The 16702-nt window shown below is 41.8% G+C and overlaps 1 protein-coding gene across 4 annotated transcripts in view; it reads left to right on the top strand.

Moving 5' to 3' along the window:
* The first annotated feature begins 286 nt into the window (after positions 1 to 286).
* akap17a (A kinase (PRKA) anchor protein 17A) overlaps positions 287 to 16702 on the top strand; it is a 39274-nt gene continuing 22858 nt past the window's right edge. For 2 of the 4 annotated variants that reach the window (XM_061879908.1, XM_061879907.1), the window contains exons 1-4: positions 287 to 478; positions 5074 to 5487; positions 12586 to 12804; positions 15917 to 16129. In XM_061879908.1, the coding sequence (XP_061735892.1) occupies positions 5161 to 5487; positions 12586 to 12804; positions 15917 to 16129 (759 nt within the window). In that variant the 5' untranslated portion in view covers positions 287 to 478; positions 5074 to 5160. The remainder of the gene's footprint in view (positions 479 to 5073; positions 5488 to 12585; positions 12805 to 15916; positions 16130 to 16702) is intronic. The other 2 variants (XM_061879910.1, XM_061879909.1) reach the window with 2 other exon arrangements.

The following is a 16702-nucleotide window of genomic DNA, read 5'->3' as shown; positions in this document are numbered from 1 at the left end:
AATTTCAGGTGGTTAATCAAAGATCCATACAACATAATCAGATATGATTTCATAGTTTAAAGCGCTATTTATGTATTTTTTATGATGAATAAGTGCTAAAAATGTTTTTGCTTGCGCGCTTTGCACGCTCACATGAATTATTTGTGCCCCAGTACAGTATTCGTTCTAGTGACGCCCCTGCCGCGGGTTGCCGACCCCTGGTCTAGATGTTCACAACGTGTAATACCTCAATATGTCCTCAGAGTGTCGCTGTTCAGAATAACAACTCTCTCTCCTGCCCGTCGGTTTTACTCCGGGGTCAAAGTGGACAGCATGAGGAAGTGGCTTGGCTTGTCCGATCTTTAATATTTATGCTCCTTTTTTTTTGCGTCCCTCAAAACAATTCTATTAATTTCCACCGAAAGTTTATTTGAATTGTGACTGTCCGGCTCGGTTCGTCGTAGCGACTTGACGCAAATTCCACGGACTCGCTATCGAGGTAAGTCCGAGTCGATGAACTCTCTGGCTAGCATGCTAACAGCTAGCGTGCTAACTACTAGCATCATGTAACGTTTCGCTCGCGTCAGCTATCATGTTTACCTCGTAATATAGTCTAATTCTATTTGTTCATATGTTCTACTATTTTGTCATACTTAAATCTGTCAAATTGCAGTTGATAATGCTATTGGACGGTGGTACCTCCCTCCATCCATCCATCTATTTCTACCGCTTGTCCCAATGACGCTGGGTAATGTTAGACGCGCGACAAAAACAATTTGCCTTTTACCCCCTCCCCAACAAAAAAAACCACATTGTGATCATCTGCTACACCTGTCGAAATGTTTTACAGGTTGTCCTTTAGACCAGTGATTTTCAACCACGGATTGTCTAATTTCACCTATTTGGGTGAAAAATATTTTTTGCAAACCAGTTGTTGTAGTCTGTGAATGATGTGTTGTTGTTGAGTGTCGGTGTTGTCTAGAGCTCGACAGAGTAAGTTAGTGGCAGCCGGTGCTAATTGTTTTGTAATCATCGGAAACAGTGGGAGGCATAGTGCAGGTAAAATTGTGTCTAATGCTTCAAGCAAAAAATAAACAAAAGGTGAGCGCCCCCAAGAAAAGGCATTGAAGCTTAGGGAAGGCTATGCGGAACAAAACTAAAACTGAACTGGCTACAAAGTAAAAAAAAAATAGAATGCTGGATGACAGCAAAGACTTACTGCGTCAACAGACACGTGACAATCAACAATGTCCCCACAAAGAGGGATAACAGCCACTGAAATCTTCTTGATTTCTAAAACAAAGTAGAAGCAGGGAATATCGTTTAAAGGAAGACATGAAACTGCTACAGAAAAATACCAAAAAAAGAGAAAAAGCCACCAAAAATTGGAGCGCAAGACAAGAAGTAAAACACTACACAGAAAAAACGCAAAAAAGTCAAAATAGATCAGGGTGTGACGGTGACATTACACCTACTTTGAGACAAGAGCTGTATTGATGCATGCTTGGTTATGCTTTAAAGTCATATCCAACAATTGCGACGAAAACCTTTCCCTATTAACTGAGTTTTTTTTTGGTAATGATTTCTGCTGGTGGTGTGCCTCCGCATTTTTTCAACGCAAAAAATGTGCCTTAGCTCAAAAAAGGTTGAAAAACAATGCTTTAGGCCAGTGTTTTTCAACCACTGTGGCGGTGTGCCGTTGGAGATTGTCTAATTTCACATATTTGGGTGAAAAATATTTCTTGCAAACCGGTAGTTGTAGTCTGTGAATGATTTGTTGTTGTTGAGTGTCGGTGTTGTCGAGAGCTCGACGGAGTAAGTAGGTGACAGCCGGTGCTAATTGCTTTGTAGACGTCGAAAACAGCGGGAGGCATTGTGCAGGTAAAATTGTGTCTAATGCTTAAACCAAAAAATAAACAAAAGGTGAGTGCCCCTAAGAAAAGGCATTGAAGCTTAGGGAAGGATATGCAGAACAAAACTAAAACTGAACTGGCTACAAAGTAAACAAAAACAGAATGCTGGACGACAGCAAAGACTTACTGCGACAACAGTGTACACCCGAACGTGAAGTGACAATCAACAATGTCCCCACAAAGAACGATGAAAATAACATAAATATTCTTGATTGCTATAACCAAGTAGATGCGGGAAATATCGCTCAAAGGAAGACATGAAACTGCTACAGGAAGATACTAAAAAAGGAGAAAAAGCCACCAAAATACGAGCGCAAGACAAGAACTAAAAGACTACACACAGGAAAACAGCAAAAAAGTCCAAATATGTCAGGGTGTGATGTGACAGGTGGTGACAGTACACCTACTTTGAGGAAAGAGCTGTATTGATGCATGCTTGAGTATGCTTTCAAGTCATATCTAACAATTGCGACAACTTTTTACTGTTAACTTGAGTTTTCTGCTGGTGGTGTGCTTCTGCATTTTTTCAACGCAAAAAACCCTCGACAATAGAAGTACGGAACATGGTCCACTCGGATTCAATGTCCAGCGCCTCCCTCGTGACATGTTTAAAGTTATTCCGGAGGCGGGAATTGAAACTCTCTCTGACAGGAGACTCAGCTAGGCGTTCCCAGCAGACCCTCACAATGCATTTGGGCCTGCCAGGTCTGTCCGGCATCCTCCCCCACCATCGCAGCCAACTCACCACCAGGTGGTGATCGGTAGAAAGCTCCGCCCCTCTCTTCACCCGAGAGTCCAAACCATGAGACCGCAAATCCGATGACACAACTTCAAAGTCGATCATGGAACTGCCGCCTAGGGTGTCCTGGTGCCAAGTGCACATATGGACACCCTGATGTTTGCACATGGTGTTTGTTATGGACAATCTGTGATGAGCACAAAAGTCCAATAACAAAACACCACTCGGGTTCAGATCCGGGCGGCCATTCTTCCCAATCACGCCTCTCCAGGTTTCACTGTCGTTGCCAATTAGAGCGTTGAAGTCCCCCAGTAGAACGAGGGAATAACCCTGGGTAGCACTCTCCAGTACTCCCTTGAGTGAATCCCAAAAGGGTGGGTACTCTGAACTGCTGCATGGCGCGTAAGCACAGACAACAGTCAGGACCCGTCCCCCCACCCTGGATTGAAGTCCAACGTGCAGGCTTTGAGCCGGGGGGGAAACAAGAATTGCTACCCCAGCCCTTCGCCTCTCACTGCCAGAGTGGAAGAGAGTCCAGCCCCTCTCGAGAGAACTGGTTCCAGAGCCCTTGCTATGCGTCGAAGTGAGTCCGACTATATCAACTTCTCCACCTTGTGCACTAGCTCAGGCTCCTTCCCCCCCCAGTGAGGTGATGTTCCACGTCCCAAGAGCTATCTTATGTAGCCGAGGATCAGACAGCCAAGTGCCCTGCCTTTGGCTGCCGCCCAGCTCACATTGCACCCAACATCTATGGCCCCTGCTATGGGTGGTGAGCCCATTGGAGTGGGGACCCACGTTGCCTCTTTTGACTGTGCCCGAGCCCCATGGGTACAGGCCCGGCCACCAGGCGCTCGCCATCGTGCCCCAACTCCGGTCCTGGCTCCAGAGGGGGGCGAGGGAAATCTGGTTCCTTTGTTTATATTTTTCTTAGAGGTCTTTGAGCTGCTCTTTGTCTGATCTCCCACCTAGGACCTGTTTTTCTTGGGAGACCCTACCAGGGGGCATAAAGCCCCTGGAGAACATAGCTCCTAGGATCATTGGGAAACGCAAAATCCTCTACCACGATAAGGTGGCAGCTCAGAGAGGAAAATTAATTCTTTACATTTATTTTTTGGAAAAGACCCAGAGACCTTAATGGTACATTACCAAGTTTTACTGAAGCTTCAGGAGACCAGCCCTTACTGTGCAACCATAGCATCAGCAAGCAAGGTCTAAATTCAAACAAAAAGAGTCAGCTTTTGTAGAGCGAAAGCAGCCCCTCTTGGCCCAGAAAGGAGCGCAGGTGCTTCTTCAAAACAGATAAGGAGCTGGCCCAAACAGCTCTGTGAGCTGACAAACAGGAGCCCTTAAGACAAAACAAAGAGTTTACTAGTGCAGTGTTTTTCAACCTTTTTTGAGTCAAGGCACATTTTTTGCGTTGAAAAAAATGCAGAGGCACACCACCACCAGAAATCATTAAAAAAACGAAACACACTTGACAGTTAAAAGTTGTCGCAATTGTTGGATATGACTTTAAACTATAACCAAGCATGTATCAATACAGCTCTTGTCTCAAAGTAGGTGTACTGTCACCACCTGTCATATCACCCCCTGACTTATTTGGACTTTTTTTTACTATTTTCTTGTGTGTAGTGTTTTACTTCTTGTCTTGCGCTCCTATTTTGGTGGCCTTTTCTCTTTGTTTTTGTATTTTCCTGTAGCAGTTTCATGTCTTCCTTTAAGCGATATTTCCCGCATCTCCTTTTTTTCTTTAATCAATCAAGACTATTTCAGTTGTCTTAATCCTTCTTTGTGGGGACATTGTTGATTGTCACGTCATGTACATTGTAGACACCATCTTTGCTCCACAGTAAGTCTTTGCTGTCCTCCAGCATTCCGTTTTTGTTTACTTTGTAGCCAGTTCAGTTTTAGTTTCGTTCCGCACAGCCTTCCCTAAGCTTCAATGCCTTTTTCTTAGGGGCACTCACCTTTAGTTTATTTTTGGTTTAAGCATTAGACACAATTTTACCTGCGCTCTGCCCACCGCTGTTTCCGACATCTACAAAGCAATCAGCACCGGCTGCCGAGCACTAGACAACACATATTTTGCGGACTAAATTTAGCGCTTTGCAAAATGTTTTTTTTGCCCAAATAGGTGAAATCAGACAATCTACCACGACACACCGGACTGTATCTGTAGTGTGCCGCGGCACAGTGGTTGAAAAACACTATACTAGCGGACATACAGTAAGATACAAGCAAGGAGGTCACGAGAAGACACACTACATGGGGAAAATACTAAATGTTGGAAAAATGACTATGGATTTAAAAATATCTCATTTTCACACCTACAATAAATAACAGGAATATAGGAAAATCCAATATTTATTTCACACTACTTGATTTTTCTTTTTTAATAAGAAAGAGTCACTAAATCGATTTCATCTTATTGAATCATTTCAGATCCTATTTTTGGAAAAACAGACATCAAAATCGTATCATCAACCACAAATTTCTGAATCAACTCAGCAGGATCCCTGCTGCTGAACCATGACGACCATCGTCCACGACACCACGGAGGCGGTGTGCCTCGCCGCAGACTACAACATCTACCTGAAGCCCATTGCCAAGATGACCGTGAGTGTGACCCTGCCGCAGCTGAAGCTGCCCGGGAAGAGCATCTCCAACTGGGAGGTGATGGAGCGGGTGAAGGCCATGGTGGTGCCCGACCAGTTCTCAACACTGCGCATCTCCAAGAGCACCATGGACTTCATTCGCTTTGAGGGAGAAGTGGAGAACAAAACAGTTGTCAAAAGCCTGCTGAAATGTTTGGATGGGAAGAGCATCAAACTGAGTGGATTTACGGATGTCCTAAAGGTAGGAATGTCTTCTTCTGACTGAGCTGACAATATATACGTCATCATAGCTAAGTCATTTGGTTTAACACAGTCATTTATGTGGTTTAAAGCGAAACTGCACTTTTTTTAATTCGGCCGATCATTCACAATCCTTTTGTCGGACAAAAACGCATGTTTATCTTTTTTAGGCATTCTAAATCATAAGTAGATTCTAGCAAAAGTCAGCTAACAAACGAAGGAATGGAAGTTGCCGTATTCCCCCTATAAAGCGCTTTAAAAACCTCCACACTGTAAGTATATATGTAGTATCTAGTAACATTCATAATAACATGTAATATGTAAAAACCCTGTTTCCATATGAGTTGGGAAATTGTGTTGGATATAAATATAAACGGATTACAATTATTTGCTAATCATTTTCAACCCATATTCAGTTGAAAATGCTACAAAGACAACATATTTGATGTTCAAACTTAAAACATTTTTTTTGTTGTTGTAAATAATCATTAACTTTAGAATTTGATGCCAGCAACACGTGACAAAGAAGTTGGGAAAGTTGGCAATAAATACTGATCAAGTTGAGGAATGCTAATCAAACACTTATTTTGAATATCCCACAGGTGTTCAGGCTAACTGGGAACAGGTGGGTGCCATGATTGGGTATAAAAGCAGCTTCCCAAAAAATGCTCAGTCTTTGACAAGAAAGGATGGGGCGAGGTACACCTCTTTGTCCACAACTGCGTGAGCAAATAGTCAAACAGTTTAAGAACTACGTTTCTCAAAGTGCAATTGCAAGAAATTTAGGGATTTCAACATCTACGGTCCATAATATCATCAAAAGGTTCAAAGAATCTGGAGAAATCCCTCCAGGTAAGCGGCAAACCAACATTGAATGACCGTGACCTTCGATCCCTCAGACGGCACTGTATCAAAAACAAACATCAATCTCTAAAGGATATCACCACATGGGCTCAGGAACACTTCAGAAAACCACTGTCACTAAATACAGTTGGTCGCTACAGCTGTAAGTGCAAGTTAAAGCTCTACTATGCAAAGCGAAAGCCATTTATCAACAACATCCAGAAACGCCGCCGGCTTCTCTGGGCCCGAGATCATCAAATATCTTGTCTTTGTAGTGCATTCAACTGAATATGAGTTGAAAATGATTTGTAAATAATTGTATTTAGTTTTATATTTACATCTAACACAATTTCCAACTCATATGGAAACGGGGTTTATACATATTTTGATCATTTCAAGCATACGGCGGTGTATTAATTTCACAGACGCATCACAAAGTTCACTTTCCCTTCAACAACAACAAGACTACTACTCATGGCAGACTTGATGAGAGACAACAAAGACTACTTTGGGACAAATGATGATCCATGTTACTAATGTGTGAATGTGACTGTGAATGTTGTCTATCTGTGTTAGCCCTGCAATGAGGTGGCGACTTGTCCAGGGTGTACCCCGCCTTCCGCCCGATTGTAGCTGAGATAGGTGTCAGCGCCCCCCGCGACCCCGAAAGGGAATAAGCGGTAGAAAATGGATGGATGGATGGATGTTACTAATGCATTTATTAAGAAAAAAATGAAGGTTATGGCGAGCAGAAAAAAAGTTTGTCTATCATTCACAATCCTCATGTAAGACAAGAACACCTTTTTCTTTTTTATATGCATTCCAACTCATAAACAAACACTAGCCAGAGTCAGCTTAGAATGGACTCACTCTTTTCCGCCCATAAAGCATTCTAAAAATACATCCAAAAACCTTCATCAGCGTTTTATATACATGATTTAAGTATATATGTAATGTAGTAACATTCATTATCCATCCATCTGTTTTCTACTGCTGCATTCGGGCAAAATGCAGGGCAGACCCTGGATAAGAATATATGTAATATTTACATATTTTGCTAATTTTAAGCATACGGGGGCAAATCAATTTCACAGACGCATCACAACGTTCACTTTCCCTTCAACGACAACAAGACTATTAATCATGGCAGACTTGATGAGAGGCAACAAAGACTACTTTGTGACAATTGATGATCCAGAAACTTCTAGTTTTGAGCATGAATATAAGGAGGACGATCTACATTTTTTAGAAGCTGTTTGCTAAACAGATGCAGCTGTAGTCAAACACTAAGCATCATGTAGCTGTGTTGCTAAATGCTGAACAAGATATACAAACATAACAAAACAATCATTTACTGTATTATGTCTGCTCTCATTGGGATAGAGACTGATGGGATGTTTATATCTTCCCCTTTACAGCAACAATTCATCATAATCCTCACAAAGGGTTAAAAAAAAGTTGTTTTTTTTCGTGTCTTTCTCACCATCTAAGTCGGATGTCAAAGTTGACCAACTTGTGGGTTTATGCCCACAACCTTCTACTGTCCCGGTGAGAGGCATGATTTATAATCTAGAATTAACTTTCACCAATGCAGAGGTGATTCAGCTGCTCAATATGTCAATTTGGCAGCATAAGTGAGTTAGCTCTCTGTGATCACGGCGCTTTTAAAAGTAGTTCCTCTGCGTTACAGCTTATAATAACAATATTCAGGTCACTAGTGAAGTGAATTATATTTATATAGCGCTTTTCTCTAGTGACTCAAAGCGCTTTACATAGTGATACCCAATATCGAAGTTACATTTAAACCAGTGTGGGTGGCACCGGGAGCAGGTGGGTAAAGTGTCTTGCCCAAGGACACAACGGCAGTGACTAGGATGGCGGAATCGGGAATCGAACCTGCAACCCTCAAGTTGCTGGCACGGCCACTCTACCAACCGAGCTATACTGCCCCAGTACATGGAGTATTGTTGCCCCTTTTTGGATGTTTTTTTTTAGGGTTTTATGGTATATTAGTGTACTTCTATTAGCTGCATTGTTAGCCACCTTCTATTTTACGTGTTTTACGATTTAGAATGCATTAAAAAATAAAGATGACTGCTTGTATCACACATGATATTACACACACACAAGTAAACAGTCTGCAGGCCTGCTTATATTGCGCATAATATCACACAAAAATATACATGCTGCATGACTGTTTGTATCACACATGATATCGCACACAAGTAAACAAGCTGCAGGACTGCTTGTATCGCACATGCTATCACACACAATTAAACACTGCTTGTATCGCGCATGATATCACACACACATGTAAACACTGCAGGACTGGTTTTATCGCACATGATATCATGCGCACAAGTAAACACGCTGCATGACTGCTTGTATCGCACATGATATCACACAAAAGTAAACACTGCAGGACTGCTTGTATCACACATGATATCACACACACACAAGTAAACACTCTGCAGGACTGCTTGTATCGCACATGATATCACACACACACAAGTAAACACTGCAGGACTGCTTGTATCACACATGATATCGCACACAAGTTAACACGCTGCAGGACTGCTTGTATCGCACATGATATTACACACAAGTAAACCCTGCGTGTATCGTGCATGATATCATACACACAAGTAAACACTGCAGGACTGCTTGTATCGTACATGATATATGCACAAGTAAACACGCTGCATGACTGCTTGTATCGCACATGTTATCACACAAGTAAACACTCTGCAGGACTGCTTGTGTCGCACACAAGTAAACACTGCAGGATTGCTTGTATCGCACATGATACCGCACACAAGTAAACACACTGCTTATGTTTTCACACAAGTAAACAAGCTGCAGGACTGCTTGTATCGCACATGATATCACACACAAGTAAACACTGCTTGTATCGCACATGATATCACACATACAAGTAAACACTCTGCAGGACGGCTTGTATCGCACATGATATCATGCGCACAAGTAAACACGCTGCATGACTGCTTGTATCGCACGTTATCACACAAGTAAACACTCTGCAGTTCTGCTTGTATCGCACATGATACCACACAAAAGTAAACACTGCAGGACTGCTTATATCGCACATGATATCACACAAAAGTAAACACTCTGCAGGACTGCTTGTATCGCACATGATATCACACACACACAAGTGAACATTCTGCAGGACTGCTTTTACGCGCATGATATCACACACAAATATACACGCTGCATGACTGCATGTATCACACATGATATCGCACACAAGTTAACACGCTGCAGGACTGCTTGTATCGCACATGATATTACACACACGTAAGCCCTGCGTGTATCGCGCATGATATCACACACACAAGTAAACACTGCAGGACTGCTTGTATCGCACATGATATATGCACAAGTAAACACGGTGCATGACTGCTTGTATCGCACATGTTATCACACAAGTAAACACTCTGCAGGACTGCTTGTATCGCACAGGATACCACACAAAAGTAAAGACTCTGCAGGACTGCTTGTATCGCACATGATATCACACACACACACAAGTAAACACTCTGCAGGACTGCTTATATCGTGCATAATATCACACACAAATATACACGCTGCATGACTGCTTGTATCACACATGATATCGCACACAAGTTAACATGCTGCTGGACTGCTTGTATTGCACATGATATTTCACACAAGTAAACCCTGCGTGTATCGCGCATGATATCACACACACACAAGTAAACACTGCAGGACTGCTTTTATCGCACATGATATCACACAAAAGTAAACACTGCAGGACTGCTTGTATCGCACATGATATCACACACACACAAGTAAACACTGCAGGACTGCTTGTATCGCACATGATATCACACACACACAAGTAAACACTGCAGGACTGCTTGTATCACACATGATATCGCACACAAGTTAACACGCTGCAGGACTGCTTGTATTGCACATGATATTACACACAAGTAAACCCTGCGTGTATCGTGCATGATATCATACACACAAGTAAACACTGCAGGACTGCTTGTATCGTACATGATATATGCACAAGTAAACACGCTGCATGACTGCTTGTATCGCACTTGTTATCACACAAGTAAACACTCTGCAGGACTGCTTGTGTCGCACACAAGTAAACACTGCAGGATTGCTTGTATCGCACATGATACCGCACACAAGTAAACACACTGCTTATGTTTTCACACAAGTAAACAAGCTGCAGGACTGCTTGTATCGCACATGATATCACACACAAGTAAACACTGCTTGTATCGCACATGATATCACACATACAAGTAAACACTCTGCAGGACGGCTTGTATCGCACATGATATCATGCGCACAAGTAAACACGCTGCATGACTGCTTGTATCGCACGTTATCACACAAGTAAACACTCTGCAGTTCTGCTTGTATCGCACATGATACCACACAAAAGTAAACACTCTGCAGGACTGCTTGTATCGCACATGATATCACACAAAAGTAAACACTCTGCAGGACTGCTTGTATCGCACATGATATCACACACACACAAGTAAACATTCTGCAGGACTGCTTTTACGCGCATGATATCACACACAAATATACACGCTGCATGACTGCATGTATCACACATGATATCGCACACAAGTTAACACGCTGCAGGACTGCTTGTATCGCACATGATATTACACACACGTAAGCCCTGCGTGTATCGCGCATGATATCACACACACAAGTAAACACTGCAGGACTGCTTGTATCGCACATGATATATGCACAAGTAAACACGGTGCATGACTGCTTGTATCGCACATGTTATCACACAAGTAAACACTCTGCAGGACTGCTTGTATCGCACAGGATACCACACAAAAGTAAAGACTCTGCAGGACTACTTGTATCGCACATGATATCACACAAAAGTAAACACTCTGCAGGCCTGCTTGTATCGCACATGATATCACACACACACACAAGTAAACACTCTGCAGGACTGCTTATATCGTGCATAATATCACACACAAATATACACGCTGCATGACTGCTTGTATCACACATGATATCGCACACAAGTTAACATGCTGCTGGACTGCTTGTATCGCACATGATATTTCACACAAGTAAACCCTGCGTGTATCGCGCATGATATCACACACACACAAGTAAACACTGCAGGACTGCTTGTATCGCACATGATATATGCACAAGTAAACACGCTGCATGACTGCTTATATCGCACATGTTATCACACAAGTAAACACTGCAGGACTGCTTGTATCGCACACAAGTAAACACTCTGCAGGATTGCTTGTATCGCACATGATATCACACACAAATATACATGCTGCGTGACTGTTTGTATCACACATGATATCGCACACAAGTAAACAAGCTGTAGGACGGCTTGTATTGCACATGATATCACACACAAGTAAACACTGCTTGTATCGCACATGATATCACCCACACAAGTAAACACTCTGCAGGACTGCTTGTATCGCACATGATATCATGCGCACAAGTAAACACGCTGCATGACTGCTTGTATCGAGCATGTTATCACACAAGTAAACACTCTGCAGGACTGCTTATATCGCACATGATACCACACAAAAGTAAACACTGCAGGGCTGCTTGTATCGCACATGATATCACACAAAAGCAAACACTCTGCAGGACTGCTTGTATCGCACATGATATCACACATACACAAGGTAACACTCTGCAGGACTGCTTATATCGCGCATAATATCACACACAAATATACATGCTACATGACTGCTTGTATCACACATGATATCCCACACAAGTAAACCCTGCGTGTATCGCGCATGATATCACACACACAAGTAAACATTGCAGGACTGCTTGTATCGCACATGATATATGCACAAGTAAACACGCTGCGGGACTGCTTGTATCGCACATGATATCACACACAAGTAAACAAGCTGCAGGACTGCTTGTATCACACATTATCACACACAAGTAAACACTCTGCAGGACTGCTTATATCGCACATAATATCACACACACAAGTAAACACTATTGTTCTATTGTTCTATCCATGCTTCCATTTTCTACTGCTTGTCTATTGTCCTAGTATTTCATTATTCTATTATTTTATTGTCGTATTGTGGTATTGTTCTAATATTCTATTAGGTTGACCAGCGATGTAGAACACATACATAACCATTAAAAGGATGTTCCGGATGTGACAATCAACACAGCATAACTGAGTGTTTCCATGCCCGGTCAGGTGCGTGCAGTTGAGAATAAAGTGGACTTCCCTACCAGACACGACTGGGATTCCTTCTTCCGAGATGCCAAAGACATGAATGAGACTCTGCCAGGAGAGCGGCCAGACACCATTCACCTGGAAGGGCTGCCCTGCCGCTGGTTCAACCAGAAGCAGAGCAACTTCCCCGACCGGCCCTCTGAGAAGGCCCTCATCGCTGTGTTCGAAGGCTTCGGCAAGGTAAAACTTCGTAACTGTCACTGTACTATTTTCAAGTTTGTTCAGTGCAACTCTTGTTGTGACTGCTGTTGTTGGTTGGTTAATTAATAAACATAAATACACAACCATTACATTTACAGCCGCAGTTATTGATTATTTGAGTAATCAAGTAATTAATTGACTACGTAGTTACATTTAAAATGGAAGTGCACTTTTTGGGGAGTGTTGCTTATCATCCTTATGTAAGACAGAAACATTTGTTTTTCTTTTTTATGCATTCTAACTTGTATAAAATATGGCAAGTAAGAGGTGGCTAACAATGCAGATGATGGAAGTTAACTATTGTGCCAATAAAACCTTTTAAAAACATCCCAAATTGCCAACAGTTCACCATTTACATGTCGTGACCTGATTATTAACAAATATTGGCGATATTGTTATTATAAGCGCTAACGGGAACAAACTATTATAGCCACGCTAACTAGCTTATGCTGCTATATTGACACGTTGAGCTGCTGCATCGCCTCTGAGTTGGTGAAAGTTAATCCTAGATTATAAATCATTCCTGTCACCTGGATAGTAGAAGGTTGTGGACATAAACCAACAAGTTTGTCCACTTTGACATCCAACTTAGACCCGGAGATGGTGAGAAAGTCCCCAAAAAACATTCATTTGTGGCAATTTTTGTTTTTAACCCTTTGTGAGGATTAGGGTTTTTTAGATTTTATTTGTAAAAAAGCCTATTCCACTGAGCAAACAACATCAAAGTGCTACAGTGTTTTGAAAAAATAAATAAAAAGATAATAAAAATAAAAACTAGAACTAGCACGCATATATATATAAAAAAAAGGCTTTTTAAAAAAAAAAAAAAAAAGGGGTTTTAAACCTTTTTTAAAAGCGTCCACAGTCTGTGGTGCCCTCAGGTGGCCAGGGAGAGCGTTCCACAGATTGGGAGCGTCGGAGCTGCAAAATGATGAATTGTTGATGTAAAAGGGAAGATATAAACATCCTATCAGTATTTATCTAAGTGAAAGCAGAAATTGTCCAGTAAGTGATTGTTGCATAAATGATAAATAAATGATAAATGGGTTGTACTTGTATAGCGCTTGTCCACCTTCAAGGTACTCAAAGCAATTTGACACTACTTCCACATTTATCCATTCACACACTGATGGAGGGAGCTGCCATGCAAGGCACTAACCAGCACCCATCAGGAGCAAGGGTGAAGTGTCTTGCTCTGGACACAACGGACATGACGAGGTTGGTACTTGGTGGGGATTGAACCAGGAACGCACGGCCACCCTCCCACTGCGCCACGCCGCCCCTGTTTAGCACTTAGCAATACTGCTACATGATGCCTATTGTTTGACTAATGCTGTTTCTGTTTAGCACACAGCTTCCATAACTTGTACAGCATCCTCCTTATGTTCAGGCTCAAAAATAGAAGTTTCTGGATCACCATTTGTCCCAAAGTAGTCTTTGTTGTCTCTCATCAAGTCTGCCATGATTAGTAGTCTTGTTGTCGTCGTCAAAGGGAAAGTGAACGTTGTGATGCGTCTGGGAAATTAATACGCTGCCTTATACTTAAAATGAGCAAAATATGGAAATATTGCATATTCTTGTCCAGGGTGTGCCCGGCCTTCCGTCCGAATGCAGCTAGGTTAGGCTCCAGCACCGTCACGACCTTGAGAGGGACAAGCAGTAGAAAATGGATGGATAATGAATGTTACTACATCACATATATATTTACATCATGTATATTAAACGTTGAAGGTTTTTGGATGTATTTTCAGAATGCGGAAAAGAGCGAGTCTATTGGTAGCTGACTCTTGCTAGTGTTTGTTTATGAGTTAGAATGCATGTAAAAAAGAAAAAGGTGTTCTTGTCTTACATGAGGATTGTGAATGATATACAAACTTTTTTTCTGCTCGCCATAACCTTCATTGTCTTTTTTAAAAAATAAAATCATTAGTAGCATATAGGGGTGTAACGGTACACAAAAATTTCGGTTCAGTTCGTACCTCGGTTTAGAGGTCACGGTTCGGTTCATTTTTGAGACAGTAAGAAAACAACAAAATATAAATTTTTGGGGTATTTATTTACCAAATTTGTAAACAATGGCTTGATCCTTTTAACATTGGGAACACTATAATAATTCTGCCCACGTTAATCCACATTAAACTGCCTCAAGTTGTTGCTTAGATTAAATAAAATCACACAACTTTTCTTCTACATATAAAAAGTGCAACAAACAGTTTCAAGTCAACTCATCATGCTTAATTTATTACAGCATTTGGGAAGCCTGGATTTGATTTTTATTATGTAAATGTTATATTTTTTATCAACATGTGATAGCAGGGACCCTGCCATTCAAAACTAGGCTGCTACATTACTAATGATTCATGTAACTATAGCTGAAAATTCATCCCTGACCACCATGGAGTTTATGTAGGCTTTATGATGCACTTGAATTATTTTATACACTATCAGAGACAGAAACTCTTCATTAAATATAATGTCCTTTTTTGCTGCTTCAACACACCTCAATCAACACTGTCCGTAACACACACACACACACACACACACACACACACCGCAAAATGAGTTAACGTTTCGCTAAAAGCTAACTAACCTTCACCTAAAGTCAGGATTGCGAGTGAGCTGAGCTGCAGTTTTCTTCTAGAAGGTCAACGGCTCATAGTGATGTTTAGAAAGTAGTTGACTTGGAATATAATTTGGGGAGAGTGCGTTGCTCCCCTGCTAAACACCTACCTGCTCGACATCGACACTGAAGCCCTGACGACATGCGCTCTGAATACGCATTGCTGATTGGCTTTGTATGTAACCAATCAGATGGTTGTGAGGGAGGGACAATGCTGGGTGCTGTGTACAGACACAGAGGCAGAACGGAGCGGAGCAGCTTGTTAAGACTTTAGCATAGGCGGTTACTTCATATGTACGTGTTGAACTCGTTCGGTATTCCTCCGCACCGATTCGAAACCCCCGTACCGAAACGGTTCAATACAAATACACGTACCGTTACACCCCTAGTAGCATATATATTTGATGTTAGCTTTGACATTGTGTGACACCCACTTTAACGATTACTAACACGTTTTATTTGTGGGCACAGGTGCGGAACGTCGACATCCCCATGTTGGATCCATACAGGGAGGACATGTTGGACAAGAACTTCAACACGTTTAGTTTTGGAGGCCATCTGAACTTTGAGGCCTATGTCCAATATCAAGAATACGACGGCTTCACCAAGGCCATGGACACGCTGCGCGGAATGAAGCTGATGCTGAAAGGCGACGATGGAAAGGCCGTGGCCTGCAACATAAAGGTACACCAGATCCCCTTAATAGTGAATATTTACCAGTCTGCTGCTTGGTCACAGACTAATAACGATGTCCACCATCTTGAACTTTCAAGCACCTGCCTATATCGCCATGTACTCAATATTATACTTCAGTCAAGTGCGGGATTTACTTAAGCTTCTTTCAGCAAAGGCTCCTTAAGAAGCCTTTTTAATGAAATGAGAAACCAAGCTGCTCATGCTGTGGTTGCAGAAAGTGTCCTCTTAGAGAGGTACAAACCCTGTTTCCATATGAGTTGGGAAATTGTGTTAGATATAAACGGAATACAATGATTTGCAAATCATTTTCAACCCATATTCAGTTGAATATGCTACAAAGACAACATATTTGATGTTCAAACTGATAAACATTTTTTTTTTGCAAACAATCATTAACTTTAGAATTTGATGCCAGCAACACGTGACGAGGAGGTTGGGAAAGGTGGCAAAAAATACTGATAAAGTTGAGGAATGCTCATCAAACACTTATTTGGAACATCCCACAGGTGTGCAGGCTAATTGGGAACAGGTGGGTGCCATGATTGGGTATAAAAACAGCTT

Source organism: Nerophis ophidion, linkage group LG19 (genome assembly GCF_033978795.1).
Source record: "Nerophis ophidion isolate RoL-2023_Sa linkage group LG19, RoL_Noph_v1.0, whole genome shotgun sequence".
Lineage (NCBI taxonomy): Eukaryota > Metazoa > Chordata > Actinopteri > Syngnathiformes > Syngnathidae > Nerophis > Nerophis ophidion.
The sequence above is the reverse complement of the archived record's forward strand: the minus strand, read 5'-3'. Positions and strand labels throughout refer to the sequence as shown.